This window comes from Ambystoma mexicanum, chromosome 6q (assembly GCF_040938575.1).
Source record: "Ambystoma mexicanum isolate Mex_15411 chromosome 6q, UKY_AmexF1_1, whole genome shotgun sequence".
Taxonomy (NCBI): domain Eukaryota; kingdom Metazoa; phylum Chordata; class Amphibia; order Caudata; family Ambystomatidae; genus Ambystoma; species Ambystoma mexicanum.
This window is the reverse complement of record NC_090937.1, coordinates 999,993,586-1,000,011,739: the sequence shown is the minus strand read 5'-3', so window position 1 is coordinate 1,000,011,739 and position 18,154 is coordinate 999,993,586. Positions and strand designations below refer to the sequence as shown.

The 18,154-nt window shown below is 45.9% G+C and overlaps 1 protein-coding gene across 2 annotated transcripts in view; it reads right to left on the bottom strand.

Moving 5' to 3' along the window:
• Window positions 1-18,154, bottom strand: part of LOC138516427 (plasma kallikrein-like) — a 451,405-nt gene that overhangs the window by 120,619 nt on the left and 312,632 nt on the right. For both annotated transcript variants that reach the window (XM_069631547.1, XM_069631548.1), the window contains one exon: window positions 1,526-1,707. In XM_069631547.1, the coding sequence (XP_069487648.1) occupies window positions 1,526-1,707 (182 nt within the window). The remainder of the gene's footprint in view (window positions 1-1,525; window positions 1,708-18,154) is intronic.

Here is an 18,154-nt window from a genome sequence, read left to right as displayed (position 1 = left end):
AAAAATGATGTTGGCTGACTGGATCTGCACAAAAGATTGTGCGAGTAACTATGCACCTTTCTCTTATTTGAATAAGGGAAACGGGCTTCCAAATTGTTTTGAGAAGTGCTTAGTTAAATTGCCATACAACCATTTCTGACAATACTTTGTGAGATTACGATTTAACCTGCTTCTGTGTAATTTGGTATGGATGCAAGACATCAAATTCCTAGGGAGCAAAGGATATATTGGTATTGTAGATATTGTGGCCACCACAACGCAGTAGAAACTCAAGAACATATTAATGTCCCCTGTCCCATGCTTCAGCCTGTGCGAACATTTCTTTGCACGATCTGCCCACAGTAAATTTATGTTAACAACCATATCTTTTTGGAACATAATCCTCTTAGGAAACCACACTCCCTTAAGCCTTGCTGCTATACTTTTTATTAAAAAAGAGAATGGCCCTCATTACACGGATGGCCGTAAGGGTTTACCGGTACCGGTATTTTACTGGTACAAGTAAATCCTTACCGCCTTACTACGAGGTCCCTTTGCGGGTTGGGGAATTTAACGCCTGATTTTTGCAGGCGTTAAAAAACCAACCCGCAAAGGGACCAGGGAGCTAATTACGGTACCGCAATTTGCTTTACCGTAATTAGCGCCTTCCCCATTCCCATAGAGCCCTATGGGGCAAAAATGGGAATGGGGAAGGGCAATGGTGGAAGGGGGAATTACCGCCCCGCCAACCTTGGAATAGGGCGGTAATTCCCCTTTCCACCAAGGCGGTGCTGGTATTTTCCCGGCATGAACCATGGCGCTAATAGCGCCATGGTTCACCGCCATCCGTGTAATGAGGCCCAATGTATTTTTGACACAATATGAATGGTATACTTTTTTTTAATCTAACTTAGATCTACTTTTTTGCTCCCTTTGTGCATGTTGGTGCTTGTTATAAGAACATTTTGAAAATAAAACAGTTTCTGTTTCTATTTTCTATTGTGTGGTTTGTGAACCTTTTTTTAAATAAAAATATCACAATTTAAAAAGAAAAACTTGTATTAGTTGTTAACAACATAAAAACCTCAGATTTCAGTAAAATCTATGTGCCTCCATGCTCTTCGATTTGTAGAGTTGTGTAATGTATATATGTACAAAACGGTGCCCACAAATATGTTCTCATTGCAGCCTTGTTTCTGTCTCTACCTGACCCCAGGCACCATATTGTGTGTGCAGCACTTCACTTACAAGACCGTTCCTCTACAATGTATGTTCTTGGATGTGCTCTGCTGCTCATTGGAGCTAGTCTATTCATCATCTAGAACCTTAAAACATGCTTTTAACCCAGTACAGAAGTGGGTGGAGCCGACAATGATTCCTTATGGGAATGCAGGACGAACATATACTCCCTTAGCAATGGACAATATTTAAAGACCCAAAATACTTTGATGAGTGGGAAAACGTTAGTTAAGCCAAACTAGAGGAACGTACCAAAATCTCATTTCTGGATGGTAACATAGTTTATAATGAAAATATGTTCACGTACCTGTGTAATTCATGGGAGTTTCGAGTTTAAATAATGCAATGTCATATCCCTTTTCAGATGCTTGCCTTGCATAGGAGGGATGAACAATGATCTCTTTCACCTTAAAGTAAGGTGTAGTTTGATTTATTTCAGATTGTGTTAAAATGCCTGCATAAATAATCCAATGTTCTGGTTTGGTGAACCTATACAAAATATAAAACACATTTTAAATAACATATTGACTGCATAGAATGTTCTATATTCAATTTGATGCTGCAACTTGTTATTCCTATTAAGACGAATCTTCCTGTTATTGTTTGCCCCATGCAATTATGCTTTTCAAAAAACTAGTTTGCAAAACAAAATATCTCGATTTTAAAGAAAAAGATTGAGAGCAAGGGCATTTCTGTAACTCATCCAATTCACACGTCAAGCAGTTGCATTTTTCAGCAAGAAGCATATAGAAGCGAAATGGTCCAAGTGTGTTCTGTGTTAATATTGACAATGGGGAATGCAAATACTGCACCTCTTTAATCCACTTCATTGTCTTCTCTGAGTGCATTACAAACCGAAATAAGTGCACATTAATATTTTAAAATATAGAGGCTTGGATTTATTGTAAAAACATTGCATTAGGTATCATAGAAAAATGGCGTGGGATGTTTGAGCAAGTTAGCAATAGAGTTAATTGCAACATGCAGTAGAATATGAAGCACTGCCAGACCTTTTCAGGGACAAGTGGTCACAATATAGCAGGAAAGAAGGGAGAGGAGTCTGTAATGTAGAAACACTACCTACCTGACACCCTGAGCCTCACACAGCACACGAAAAACCCAACACAGGAAAATTCATATCGTCAACCACACCACCACCGCCATGCCCACCCTCAATCATAGCTCTGCAATCCCACTCGACTGGTCTGACCATCTGGCAATCCCCTTTGTCATTAGTCACAGCACACCAGTCAAGCAAACCCATCAGGAACCCAGTAAACCAGTCTTCAGATCATTCAAGAACCTCCCAATGGAAGCTCTCACAGAAGACATTGCCAAACTCTAGTTCACATCGGCTGAGTTAGCTCTGATTAACCAGGACTGTGACTCACTTCTCCAAGAACTCAGCACCACCTTCACAACCAACATCAACCACCACGTCCCAGTGAAACAGCATACACTGAAGGCTAAACTTTGGGGAAACTGGTTCACTCAAGAACTCAACTGCAACAAATGAGCCATTAGACAACAAGAAAAGACTTGGCAAAAATCCTGCAGCGCTGATCAAAGGCCAAGTACTACCAAAACATCATAGCCAATGACTATGTCACTATCTATCTTCTCTAACTGCTTCACTATGACCTATCCCGCTCCTATCACTAAACCTTGCCAGAAGAAACTTAAGAAGGACATTCTGAGCTCCAACCCAGGCCTTCCTGTTGCAGACACCTATGTCACGGCTTCTGCCAGAGAGACACTCACAGACATTCTGTTTTTCGTTAACACACCTGACCTATAGACTCACTACCTCCACTGTGCTTTCCTCATCCTCTGCAGTGGCTCCCTTGCCCACTGTGCCTCCCTCCTCCTCTGCACTGGCTCCCTCGCCCACTGTGCCTTCCTCATCCTCTGCAGTGGCTCCCTTGCCCACTGTGCCTTCCTCCTTTGCACTGGCGCCCTTGCCTTGCCGCACTGTCCTGGCTCCCTTGTCAGCCTTGGCTCCTCTGCCATCCTCCACTAACCCTCTGGCCCTCCTACCACACTCGGGGGGACCACCATCCTCTGCAAACCCCCCACGGAAGACCCTCAAAGATGGCAAGCTGGTCCACATTTCCATGCTCAACACTTACTCTGCTGTCAAACACTCATCTGACATCTGCAACCTCCTTGAACGCATGGACCTTGATGTGCTCACCATCACAGGAACATGGTTCAAGGATAGCTCTGTCACAAGCTTTGACACACTCCTCCCCAAAGGCTACAAAATACTCTCTGAGCATAGGTCAAAATACAGGAGGGGGAGTGGCGCTGATCTTCTCAGAATGGATACTTCTGTCCATCATCCCTACTCAGGCCTACTCCTCCTTCGAGTGCCTAGTCTGCAGGCCTTCACTCTCTCCTTTCAGTATGGTCTGACCTGGTCTCCTCTCTGCTTTCCTCCCTCTCTCAACTCCTCCTGATGGGTGTTCTCAACATTCATTTGGACTCTCCTGGCTCTTCAGGACCTTTCCGCAACCTATGCGACTCTCTCTCCCTCTCTATCCTATGCTCTGGCCCCACGCACACCATGGCCCACACTCTGGATGCTCTCATCTCCACTGAGATCCCTCTCTCTATCCCTTGCACTGCCTCTCTTTCTTGGAATAACCACTTTCTTATCGCAACACACCTGAAGCTCTCCTCTCCTCCTACAGCGGCACACCCAGCACGGCCACTCAGCTTCAAAGCCACAAGACCCATAAAAAAAGTAACAGTGGCTGCCTTTGCCTCCACCTACTCTCCTCCTCCCATTCCTGCGGCTGACTCCCACAATCTCTCTTTCCCCAACACTCTTGACACCCTTGGGACTGTCATGAGGGTCCAACTAAAGCCTTACAAAAAATGCAACTGTTGGTACGACTCTGATCTAGCTGACCTTACACGCAAGTTTAGGGCAGCTGAGCGGTAATGGAATTTGTTGGGTGAACCATCTGACAAACTGGCCTGCCGCCTCCTTCAAAGGCAATATCGATTCTGCATCCGCTCCAGGCCTGCATCTCTGCGGCATGAAACAACACAGCCAAACTTTTCAAAGTCTGCAAGAACTGGCAAATCCTGCAGCAGCCTCTTCGTCTATCACACCCATCCAGGACCTTTGCTCGGCCCTGGCTGCACACTTCACCACAAAAACCCAAGACATCCTTTCCTCTATTTCCTCCACACCACAGCATTCACCAACACTGGTGCCTCCCTTGGGACACCCTCCACTTCTCCTCTCCTCGCTCTAACCGCTCACACCAGGTGAGGTCACTAGACAAGTCCGGTCTATGAAGGCCTCATCCAAACAGGTGGACCCCAGCCCCTCCAAAACCATTAAGGACAATATTGACTCTGTTGCCCCAGCCTTGGCTGATCTATGCAATCTCTCCTTTTCCACTGGCGTTTTCCAAACTGCTCTTAAGTACTCCCTTGTGCATCCTCTGCTCAAGAAACCCTCTGCTGATCCCTACATTCCGACAAACTACCGCCTGATCTCTATCACTCCTTTCCTGGGAAAACTCCTGGAGAAGTTGCCTATCTCTCAGCTGACCCCCCAAACTAAATATATTGGTTGCTTCTATGACCATCAGTCTGGCTTTAGAGAATCCAGAGGCAAGGAAACTGATCTTCTGAACACCCATGAAGACCTGCTCTCAAATCTTGACAATAACACTCCCTCTGTCCTCATTCTCCTTGATCTCTCCTCTGTCTTTTCGACACAGTAAACCACAACATCCTGATTGCACGTCTCTGTGACACCTTGGGAATCACAGGTCAGGCTCAGGCGTGGTTAACCTCCTTTCTCTCTGACCACCCATCCCAGGTGGAACTCAGAGCCTTTCTCTAGACTATCGCTCTCTCAAGATCCGGCATTCCCCAGGGATAAAACCTATCCTCCTGGTTCTTCAACGTCTATATGGCTTCCTTGGCATTTGTGATTGCCACTTTCACCTCTTACTTCCAATGGTATGTGACACGCAACTACCTTTCAGGCTACCCTCAGCCACCTCTTCCTCCTTGCTCATGTCTGACTGTCTGTCCGCTATTGAGTCATGGTGTGCTGCAAACAACCTCTGCCTCAACGCCAGTAAGACTGCTCCTGCTTTCCTACTTTCACTCTAGCTGACCTCCCTTGGCCCTGCGCCCGCACCCACCTGCAAGGCCAAAAACCTTGGGGTCATCTTTGACTCCATTCTCTCCATCTCCTCTCACACTTCGGACACCTCAAAAAAGTCTATCTATCAAAAAAGTCTATCTGATACATCTCCTCAGAGGCACTCTACCTTTTCTCACTTTCCCACAGCGGCTCACTGTCTCCAGAGCCCTGGTTCTCTCCAGGATAGACTATTGCAAAAGCCTCTTTCTTAACCTCCAACTTGTCCAGAACAGAACGCAAGACTTATCCTTGGCCTCAAGCCCTGGGACCATATCTCTCTGGCGCTGAAATCCCTTCACTGGCTCCCAGTGGCTGCAAGGATCAAGTTCATGACCCTCTGCATTGTCCACATGGCTTTCTGGGGACTGGGACCTACCTACCTTCAATGTTGCTTTCCTAAATACTGTCCCTCACGAGCCCTGCAATCATTTTCCTCCAACGTTCTGTGAGTGAGCCGGATCTCCAATGAGAGATTTGGAGGGAGATCATTATCCTCAGAAGGTGCCTCCCTCTGGAACAGCCTCCCTGCCACCCTCTATCTTGAGTCTGATCTTAAGTTCTGTAAACTCCTCATAACCTTCCTCTTCTCCTCCACCTTCTCTCTCCTTCCACCCTCCTAACCTAGCCCTTTGCTCTTTCCATCTTTCCCTCCTGTTCCTTACAGCTTGCCGACTGGCTGTCTGGTGTACCTCAGAATCTCACAGGTCCCGGCCACCCCCGCCAGTCCTCTCTGCATTTGCCTCAGGGAACTGCACCCCACCCTCCCTCAATGCACTTGAGAATTAACCGAAGAGAGAGGCTCTCTCCACACTTACCCCGGTCTCCACCAACTGGGTGCACTTGGACCTTCCCTCCCCTTGACCATATGTGCACTTGCACGATCAGAATGCACCTTTGCCTGAAGATCAACTGTCTGTTCTCCCTTGACTTCACCCGTTAATGTGCACTTCGTAAAACTGCAGAATCGTTGTCAGGCCTATTTACTGTATCTCAAAATGTATTATATTCACTTACTCTGCCTGTGCAGACTATTATTGTCTCAGAATTTCAAGGGCTTTTAGCTACTGTTGTATTTACCATACCAATACCAATGACAAAAATGAAAGCAGAATCCTCTGCAAAGACATCAAGCACGGCATCAACCCTCTACCTGACCCACCCATGCCGCACTCCATCAAAACATCCACTGCCATCAACTCTTTCTGTATCAACACGATCAGCATGATCCGCCAACACACAGACAACAACTCTAAAACACATCTCATCTTGCAAAATCACAATTACTTGAACAACATTCAAATTACTCACTATGGAAGACCTCAATGCCACCTAAGCATCCTGTCGGGGGGAAATTCTGCCGGGGTCGGCCGGGCCGTCCGCAGACCTCCGGGCAGGGAGGCCCCAACAACCTCCCGTATATCCCAGGTGTGAGATAGAGTATGAGACGCACACAAGGAGCAAGGCGACTCTGCTGTTTATTTATGCAAAACGGCAGGGATGGGTCAAGGAGCGTACGCGTCCGTCCTGACACACACACAATCGTGGGGCTCGCAGGCCCTTTTTACTACATTATGACGCGCTACTTGCGTCACTTCAGAAAGTTAACAAAAAACCTATCGCCACTCTTAATTGGTTGCTCGAGTGGTAGGGTTAATATAGTATACATATAGAGAATGATATTAGTGGTCAAGGTGTAGTCAGGTGGTATATCTGGGTTGTCCCTTCAATTAGATACATAAGAATTGTTACATGAAGACCCTTGAGGATTGGCTAATATTACTGACGTCTGAGATAAGAGCCCCATGTTTTGATTGGTGCATCCGTGAGCTCCCCAGCCTGGGACCACCGTTGTTCCCAGCTCTCGGTGTACCCGTGTATGCAACAATGTTTCAATATGGGTACATGCAGACAATGTGAGGATTTATTCATAGGTGGGAGCCGACCGTTCCCACTGTAGCAGGTGTCCATTGAGCCTTTCAAGTGTCCCGGCCTGTGCCTCGTAGTGAGGGACCCAGACGCCCTGTCTCTCCTGGGTTTTGGCATCTCGTCAGGTTCGGCTTGGTCACGTGAGGCGGGACCGTGTTTGAGGCAGAATTCTGCACAATTAATATTATTTTTCCACTGTGTGTCTGGTTTAATTTGTAGATATGATTCTATCGTTGGTACGCGGAGTGCGAGGTTGCAACATCGTGCCTTTGATGATTTGTTCTTGGATGTGGGTTTGCAACATTACGACCTTGGCTGGGTGCTCCACCAGGCTCATTCTGCAGGATCAGCAACCTGATTTTTGCTTTGTTAATGTCCACGGAACTCTTGCTTGAGGCCTACTTGGGTCTGGTGCATAAGTGATCCAGTTCGTGCATGGGTGCTTTAGATTATAGTGGCATATATTTCCATGACCAAGATCGTGTTTCCATTATACCTCTCACGGTGGTAACGGGTTTCAAGGGAAGCATGAGCAAGCGTTATAGATGAGTTCATGATGCGTCTTGCGTTTCTGTATTCTGAAAGCCTACGTAAAAATAATAAAGATGCACGTCCGTGAATATGCCTGTCGCCTACGTCAGCACTGAGTATATTCTTCGTGTAGATTGGTGTGGGAATGTTAAGTGTGTATTTTTATACAGATGTGCTTCCCGTTGTCTAGGTCGTCATGGCATCTCTAACGACGTGTGGTTTTTAGTCTAGCTGATCCGAGCCGCAGGTGTCGGCATGGCCAGTGCGGGCTGCTGGGCAGGCAGGTGGACACATCCGTATGTTCCTGTACCAGGGTACCTGGTCGTCTGGTAGATGGACAAATTCTTCTCGCGGCGGGTGTCTGGGTCGTGACCCTCTAGGCCAGATGCGAGAGGTGAAGGACGGGAGCCTAGTCTTCCATTCTCCCACTTCAGTCCCCCCTCTGGTCGACTTGTCGACCACAAACATATCCTTCTCGTTATCTCCTCTTACCCTCCATATCTTAGTTATCCCGCCGAGATGTCCATAATGGTTTACATGATCTTCAAATGACCAATACATGTATTCACATGTTCCTCCAGGAGTACAGTATACCCATCTTCCTATGTAGCTCCTGGGGTTCCTTGGGTTTTCGATCTTCACTGATGGTGGGTCTAGATGATTGGTGATAATTTGGGTGCGCAACTTCTCCCTTTCTTGTATTATCACACCTGTATGCTGGCCGTCATCTGCTGGCATTAAGGGGTGCATTCCCACCATTTCCAGCAACTCGTCAGTCGTGCGTGCCTTCCGGGCCTTCCAAAACCTAATTACGATCAGGGCAGCTCCAGCCAAAATAGCACATCCCACTATTATTTTCAGTCCATCTGACAGCCACGATGGCATCCATGACCATAATAGTGAAAACCAGCTCTTATCCTTGTTCACACCGTTACTTTCGTCCATCATTTTGGAGTGCATCTGGGCCAATTGTGAAACTGCTTCTGTCAGCGTACCATTGTCAGCATCGTTGGCAGGTATAAACGTGCAGCAAGATTGTCCTATCTTTGTACAAACTCCTCCTTCCATTGCTGTGAGGAGGTCCAGTACATATCTGTTCTGAAGTGCTACCATCCTTACAGCTCGCAGCTCCTCTTTAATTGCGTTGAACCCATTTACTGTTGAATTGATGGTCATCATTAGTTCCCACCTGGTTATTTGGAGCCATTTTGCGTTTGCGTATGCCTGCAGTCCCGGATGTATTATTGAGGAGAAGAACATTGCTGCTCTGCTGAATAGTCTATGTTCTGGCGGTATTGATGTTAGTTCCGTTTCCGACCTTCCCCACAGGTAATTTCCTGTCAATGGCTCTCCTTGTCTTTTTCTCCTGTTTAGGACAGTATCATTGCTGTTGGTCCTGTTTCCTTGCTCCTTCTGGAGTGGGGCAGATCTCTTTCTTCTCTTATCCCCTTCATCCATTTTAGGAAATTTCGCCACATCGACATGCTTCTTAGGTACCACTAGTGATGGTACATTGACGTGTACCATTGTGCACACACCATTCCACAGGGGAGGCAATGTATGATATGCCTTTTCCCCACAGGCCCAATAATGGTCCATTATTACTGCTGTTCCCGCTCCCCCCTCAGGTAACTCCATCACGTTTGCACAATTGGTGTTATATCCTACGTCCACCTCTCCTTTATGCTGGTAGCATACTTTGGGTGCAGTCAATGGTAGTATAGTTATCGGGTCTTCATCTTCTTCTACCCATGTGAGCATTGGTACATACTTGATCCACGTCGTCCAACATCGATGATTGTGTGTCTCGATAGTTGAGATAGTTTCTTTTGTTATCATGTTGCTGCCAATCACTCCTATCTCCCAGCTGTTGCCCAGGAACACCTTTCCTGTTATCGTCAGTAGCGGCCTTTCCCAGCATCCTTGTTTACCCGGAACTTCAGTGGCGTACCAATCACATGGTAGGTACTGCAGTGTTACCTTCTTTGTTTCTCCTTTTGCAGGGCCACTTGTTATGTACCTGAATGCTTCAGCATGTAAACTGGTCTTGTGATAACTCAGATAGGTCTTGAGGAAGTTGTTTTCATATGGGTATGAGTCTCGTGTTTTCCATGTCATGTGCACTACTGTTCCTTGAAATCTTCCTTTCGTTTGGAACAGGGCCAAATATATTACGCACTGTGCTGTTTTTTCATCTATTTCTGTGGCAACAAATGTTCGTGAAGCGCTCATGGCGTATGGTATTAAGGAGCAAACGTAACAGCTATCCTCAGTTGTCTGCTTACCAATGCGGGTCATGTGTTGGTACCATATGTTGTTTGTGACGTGTGCTGAATCTTGTACATAATTATCAATACCCTTATTGTCTGAGTATGTGCTGCGTTTAACTCTATTTTGCTTGGGTGCAAAATTACTATTACCACCTGACGTAACACCTGTTGCAGCAGGGGACGGGGGTATATTAAGGTTGGGTGCAGCAATAAAATCAATAGCATAGCTGTACTGCCAGACAGAAGCAGCCAAGAACCCGGTGATCATAAAAATCCCTATTATTTTTATTACATATGCTAATTTCACCGGCATTTTGTTCTTACCTTGCTGCGGTCCTGGCAGCTTATTCTTGCGACGTTACAGTTGCCCGCCTGAAAATTCTCAAAAGTGCTGGTTATTAAATGTTAGTTTTGTTACCTTTAAGCTCTCCCTATTAAGTAGTCATTCAGTGCCCAGGCGAAGAGCTGCTCCCATGCTACTCTAAGTGATGGGTCTCTTAGCACTGGCAAGTATGGGTGGAGGTGGGGCATGTGATATTCTATGGCCAGGAGGAAGGCTATGTAGTATACACGTACCCTTCTCTTTTTTAGGTATGTTGGCCTCTTTATTTCGTATACAAATTGGTGTGACAATTCTTCTGGGTAGTTATCGTCTGGCAGCACCATCTACGCCTGTACACTGAATTTGTTAATTAGCTTTTCTTAACAATACAATATTACGCAGTTCCTGTATGTGCGAGAGAAAAAGAGAACATTCACGTGTTTACATGTGTATTGGTGTGCGCAATGTCCTTTAATTTTAGTTACAAATGTACTTAGGAGTCAATGGGGGGGGGGTTTTGCGCTCAGATGGCGAAAGTATTTTTACTCTTTGAGCGCGTGACCATGGGGTGGGCAGTATGGGGATCACCCCTTTCTTCGTCAGTTATCGTCTCCGAGAGAACAATTGGGTCGTTGTCTGTGGTGGAACTTTCTTCCGCTGTCGGCGATGTTGTTGCTGTTCGTCCAACGGACCTGTCGTTGGCGCTGGGGCGGGTCTGCAGTTTGTAGATCTTTACTTCATGTAGGTGGTTCCAGGCACGCTTATCCTTTAGTTTTACTGCTCTTGTTGATACGTCCTCTACCAGATGGGGGCCAGTGAACCTCTTCTCGTGCCACCTTCTATTGAAATTGCGAAGTAGTACGTGGTCACCTTTGGCAAGTTTGCAGGAGTTCTCCTTTCCCAATTCCGTACTTTCGTCTTTTTCTTGATTGCTGGTGGACCCGCCCCGTGTGCGCTCGAGCTGTTGAGACACAAACACCACACTAGTAATCAAAGAAGACACATATTGATACATTTCATCTCCTAGCACATTCGCTGAACTTTCGTTATCGGTGAATGCCCTTGACGTTGGAGTTAGGGGAAGGCGCATTTGACGTCCAGTAACCACTTCGTGTGGGGTGAGGTGGTGGTCGGACCCTGGCCTGTTTCTAAGTTCAAACAATGCCAACGGAAGGCAATACAACCAACTTTTCTTTGTTGTTTGTTGTATTTTAGCAATTGCCTCCTTCAGCAGGCCATTCAGGCGTTCACATACACCATTAGCCTGTGGGTGGTATGCACATGCAAATTTGTGTTTAATGTTCAGCAGGGATGTGATATGCTGGAACATTTCATTTGCGAAATGTGGGCCGTTATCTGATCTTAACACCTCGCACACTCCCCATCTGGGGAAGACCTCCCTTACTATGAATTTGGCTGCTCTAAACGCATCAGGGTGTGAACAGGGCCCTGCTTCAATCCACCTAGAAAATGGACATACTACCACAATCATATACCTATTGCCTTGACAGATGTTGATCATATCAACATAGTCAATGTGAAGGTGCCGAAAAGGTCCTTCTGGCCGGGGTATTGTACCTCTTATCACTTTTAAAGTATGACCGGCCGTAAACTGTTGGCATGTGAGGCAATTGCTGATAAAATTTGACACATGGGAGGTTAACTCGGGACAAAACCAATCTTCTCTAATTCGTGCTGCAATTATTTCCTTGCCTGTATGGGCAGGGTGATGTAATTGGCTCAAGGCGGTATTTAACAGTGCCACTGGTATTACAACTTTCCCAGTGCCACCCTGGCGCCATAGTGCGTCGGTTGGTGACATTGTGCATCCTCTTTTCACCCACACTTCTTTTTCGGCCATTGGTGCAGCCGCTTGTAGCTCCATAATCTGTGTGGCTGGGAGATGGGTGTACCCTTCTCTTATTAACATCTCCCTCGCTATTCCCCTCCCTCTCCCTCTCTGTGAGTCGGTGGGGTTCCATATCTCACCAAAATATGCAGCATATTTCGCATGTGCGTCTGCTGCTGCATTTCCTTTTGATACGTAGTCTTCTCCATTGGTGTGTGCGGTGCATTTTACTAGGGCTAGTTCTTGGGGATCGTTTATTACTTCAATTAGTTCAGCCAACAAGAGGGCATGTTGTACTGGAGTGCCATCAGCTCTCCTAAACCCTCTTCTTCTCCATTTTGATAGCCCTGAGTGGACAGTGGATGTAACATATGCACTGTCGGAATATATGGTTACTCTTTTATTAAAACTTTCCTTTAATGCCAATATGAGTGCAACGAGTTCCGCCGCTTGAGCAGAGTAATGCTGTGGTAATTGTACACATTTCATAGCCACACACACCGGCGCCTCCATCATTTTTACTACTGCTGCCCCAGTCCGTCGTATCCCATCCCCTTGATCAATAGTTGATGACCCATCAATGAACAAAAGCTCACCTCCCTCTAGTGCGTTTTCTTCAACTTTCCTAGTACATGAGTATAGTTCAGTTACTTGGGTGCAGTCGTGGGCGTAATCTCCTTCTTCAATTACTTCTGCTAGGAACCTTGCAGGGTTAACCGTGCTACATCTAACAATTGCTAGTTCAGCTTTAGATAAAATAATCTCATAACCTGATGCCCTCTGTGTCGTTAATGTGGACTTAGGTTTATTCAATATCGCAAATAGTGCATGTTCCACAAATAGTGTAGTTGGACACCCCATAGTTATTGCTGATGCTTTTTCTACTGCAAAAGCAGCTGCAGCGAGACCTTGTTCACAAGAGAAGTGGCCTAACATTATAGGGTCTAAGTGACCGCTGTAAAATGCTACTGGTTTATAGCCCATGCTAGTTTTTTGGGCCAATACTGCTTTCATCACTGCTGAGTCGCAATGTGAGAATATAAAGAAGCGCCGCTCATAGTCTGGCGATGCCAGTACTGGAGCAGTTGATATTGCGTCTTTCAATTCGTCAAATGCCTCCCTCATTTCCATAGTCCATTCCAACTTTTTCTCCCCTTTATTTGCTTCCTTCAAACCCTCAAGCAGGGGTCCTATGTATGAGCTGTAATCAAATACCCATGCTCTACAGTAGTTACACAGCCCCAGAAATTGCTGTAGTTCTCTCACAGTCTGTGGCACGGGAGTGCTTGAGATGGCCTGTGCTCTTTGTGGTGCAATCCTTCTTCCATGTTGGGATATCAGTTGGCCAATGTAAAGTACCTGTTCCTGACAGTATTGTATCTTTTCCATGTCTACCTTGTACCCCTTTTCTGCCAGTATCGTCAACATTTTTAAGGAGTCCTCTCTACATTTGCTTTCATTTGTACTACAAATTATTATGTCATCCACATACTGTAACACTGTGCTTTCCACCTCAACGTTACCCAAATCCATCTGTATTACTCTATTGAAAATTGAGGGTGATTCACAATACCCCTGTGGCAATCTGGTATGTTTCCACTTTGTATTTCGGTAAGTAAAGCTTGTCAAATCTTGTGAGTCTGGGTGTAATGGTATTGAGAAAAAAGCATTTTTAAGGTCAATCACTGTAAAACGTGATGCTTCTGCCGGAATGCCACACAATATTGTGGCCGGGTTTGCTGTTACTGGATACTCTGCTTCTACTATGTTGTTCAAGGGTCTGAGGTCCTGTATGAAGCGCCAAGACCCCCCTTTAGCCTTGCGCACCGGGTACACAGCTGTGTTACATGGTGATTCTGAGGGGACCAATATGCCATTGTTTATAAGGGCCGTTATGGTTTCATATATTCCCTCATCTGCCTCTTTTGACAATGGGTACTGTTTCACTCTTGGTAGTATTGCACCCTTTTTCAACTTTATCCTTACGCCCCCTATGCTTTTTATGCATCCTACGTCATAAGGGCTAATAGTCCATAATGATTTGGGCACCTTTGACATATCCTCCTTAAAAAATGGGACTGGGGTGCCTGCGGGTGCCTCAAGTGCCATGGCAATTTTCTGTGCTATTTGTTTGTGAGCCACTCTTAGCCATATTTCTACACTCATCATGAACACCATTTCATTTTCTTCCTTTTCTTCTGAGAACAGCTCTTCATCTGACACCTGGGTCAACCTACATCCTTCTGCTAGTGCTATCACCGCCCTCCATGCTCTCCCTTCTGTATCTTGGGCGTGCACAGCAACATAATCTGCTGTTGCAATAATGCTCTCAATGTCCACTGCAAACACCTTCCCTTCTAGTTCATTACCTGGTGTTTCTGGTCGGAATAGATAGGCTGCTGGTCTCCTCCATATTTTCCCTTCTATCCCTGGCATCCATGCAAATGCCATGTCAGTGCCATATTGAAATATCTCGCCATCTACTGGCTCCGCCCTAATCGCTGTCTGTCCACAGTATGCTTGCAAAATCTGTCGTGCTGCGAGCATATTAATCCCTGGAGTAGAGCAAATTATGCCATCCTCTGTAAACGAGATCGTCATGTTCAACCTGTTCATTATGTCCCTCCCCAGTATATTTACTGGTGAGGCGCTATAATACAAAAGTGGAACTGACAGATCATAATCTCCAATAGATAACGGAACGTTATCAGTAAAAGGAACCAACCCTTTAGCCCCAGAAAATCCTTGGGTGTTCATGGCTTCGCCTGACATCTTAAATTTACCTTCCCTTATGCAAGACCGGGTTGCCCCGGTGTCAACAAGAAATGATAACTTTTTGTCACCTATCGTTACCTCTATGCGTGGTTCCTCCGCACTATTAGGTGTTACTGACAGGATGGGACACACCAAGGCCGTCTGTGGGCTGGCCTATTGGGGGTACAATGATTGGCCATTCCCGGTGTAAGGGTTGTGTCCCAACACCGTCACCCCACCCAATTGTGTTCGTTCATTTTGTGGTGGTGGTTGAATTAACGCTACTTGTTGTTGTGGCGGTGGCAGATACTGTGTTATTTGTTGTTGTGGCAGTGAATAAGTTTGTTGCTGTTGTGGTTGTTGTGGTTGGCCACTCCCTTGTTGTGACATCGGCTGCTGTTGTATGCCCTGCTGTTCTTGTGATGTCCTAGATTGTGCTTGTTCATTCCATGCTGGTGTTCCTGGCCTGACCCTACATGTACGTGACATGTGTCCTAATATTCCGCAGCTCCAACACACGGGTGGTTCCCTGTTTTGCCATGGGAAGCTCCCTGCGTTGTCTTGGTATACGGGTTGCCCTGTGGAGTAGTTATTTCTAAGTCCCCCAGCCTGTTGTTGGGTATTATATCCATATCCTCTCCCTCTCATAAACCCTCCTCTCCCTCTGTTATAACTATAATACCCAGTTCCTTGCATTGGGTACCCTCCTCCCATGTTTGGTGCGTGTAATTGCAGAGGCGGCACTTGCTCTATTACCCCTTGTGGAGGCGCTATTTGAGCGGGATCTTGTGCAGCCACTACTTGCGTTGGGCTTTGGGCCATTGGTGTGGGCGTAGTTATTAGTGCCCCTTCCATTGTGTATTTAGTAAGTTTTTTCTGTACTAGTTTGGCCTCTTCTGTTTTCCTATCCTCTTCCTTTTGTTTCATTTTTCCTTGCCATGTTCTGCAGTGATGTACTATAGTCAGTTGTATTTCTGGCCATGGTTTTACTTCCATCCCCACTACTTTCTTTAGTTGTTTTTGAACTCCTTCTGGGAGCCCTTGTACTAGTATATGATAAAATATGGCTGGTGTTTTGTCCCATTGTTCTCTAGTTTCCATGCGCCACTTCTCTTGAATATCCTGGATATAATCAACAGGATCCTCATTTTCGCCCATCTTACGGGAAGTAATGGCTCCTATGTCTGATGTGTCTGGGTACTGTACTCTCAGTGCCTGCCATAGCGCATGTCTGCAATTTGCAAATGGTGCCCCATCATGCGATGTGTTCGTTATTGTTACCCCATGGAATCCCGCTCTTTTCCAGATGTCATCCGCTCTATCCCCTAATATTGATATTAACAGGCCCTTCACGTCTCCTACTGCTAGTTTCTGTCCTGCGGTGTGTTTTTCCATTTCATATATCCACTTACCTGCACCTCCACTTAGTGATGGGAGCCTACATTTTATATTTTCCTTATCCGTATGTTTCCAAGGTACATACTGTGGTCTAGCCCCTCCTCTCTCTAGCAGTGGCATTAAATTCTGTCTTTCGTCACCCTTTACGCTCCATAATGTTGAGTCTTCACACCCCTCCTCTTCCCCTATTTCGTTTACTACTTCAAATTCTTCCTTACTACCTCTGCTCCTACCTCCCTCTTCTTCCTTTCCTCTTTTTTCATCATTTCCTGTGTTCAATATAGGTATGTTTATTTGCCTGTCTTGCCTACGACTAGGGAGGTCCCTAAGCCGACATGCATAAGGTGTAAGTTCATTCATGAAGGGCGCGAGCTTTATTCTGTGCAGAGAGCGCGCGGTAGTTGAACATGTAGGGCGTGACGTGGGAGGGCGCGGTGGTGATGTGGGTGGCGTGGTTTCATTGGTTTGTGTTTCCCCTATTCTTTTCACTTCCTCCTTACTTCTCTCCAGCTCCTCCCATCTTCTACTCATCCAGGGCGAATCTATGTTTGTTCTAGTAAGGTATAGTTTATCTAAGCTTTCCCTTTCACTCTTCCTTCCATCCTTCTCCACTCCTCCTTCCTCCTCACTACAAAAATCATTCATAAATTCCACCCCCCACTCTGCCTTTTTTCCTTTTATTGTTACTGTTTTTAAGTCTATTAGGTCTCTTTCTCCCTTTCTGTTGTTACCAACTGTTCCCCTTTGTGCTGATGTTGTTGCTACCTCTCTATTTTTATATACCTCTCCCCATTTTTCACTCTCCCAACCCCTCTCTTCTCTTCCTCCTTCACTCCTCTCCTCCATTTCCCTACTATTTTCCTCCCTTTTCCTTTTCAACTCCTCCATTACTTCGTTGCTCATCTGTTCCAATATCCTTTCATCCTCTTTCTTCCTTTCCCATTTCACCCTTTCTCTTTCTACTATACTCTCTATTACCTTCCCCTCTTCATACTTCTTAGTTGCCTCTGATATTATCCTCCTCCTCCATATTTCCATTTCTTTTTCCTTTTCTTCTTCTTCCTTCTTCTTCTCTCTCAGCACTACTCTCGATATCCTATCTGCTGCTCCTTTTACCCTTTCAGCTTCTCTCTTTTTCTCCTCACTTCGTTCCCTTAATTTTTCCAATTCGTCCTTACCTTCTTTCCTTTTCCTCACTCTCACTCTTTCCTCCCGCTCAAGTTGTTTAACCAGTTCATTCTGCTCATCCCTTAGTTCTGCTAATCTTCCCTCCAAAATCTCTTCCTTCTGCCTTAGTAGCTCCCCTCCCCTCATTTCACTCTCTCTGGCATTATCCTCGTTTGTTCTCTCTACCGCCTCCCTTTCTTCTCCAGTTAGTGAGCCTCGTAACTTCAGCAATATCTGTGCAGCTATCCACTCATCGTTTCCTATCTCTACAGTCTGTTCTTCTCTAATCCTTCTGTCCCCCATTGGTATCTTCCCATGAGCCACATATGGTGGAGGGCTGTATGCCGGGTTTGAGTATCCTTCAGCCGCCCTTAACTGTCCTGCTATTTCTCCTAATTCTCTTAAAGGGTACAACCCTCCTCCCTCTGTTTTCACTCCCGGTGTTATGGGTATCCCATTTGTCGGTTCCTTTTTTATGTCGTCTGATTTATCAATCTTTTCTCCCCCCTGTCTTTCGTTCCCCGTATTCTTTGTTCTTTCGCACT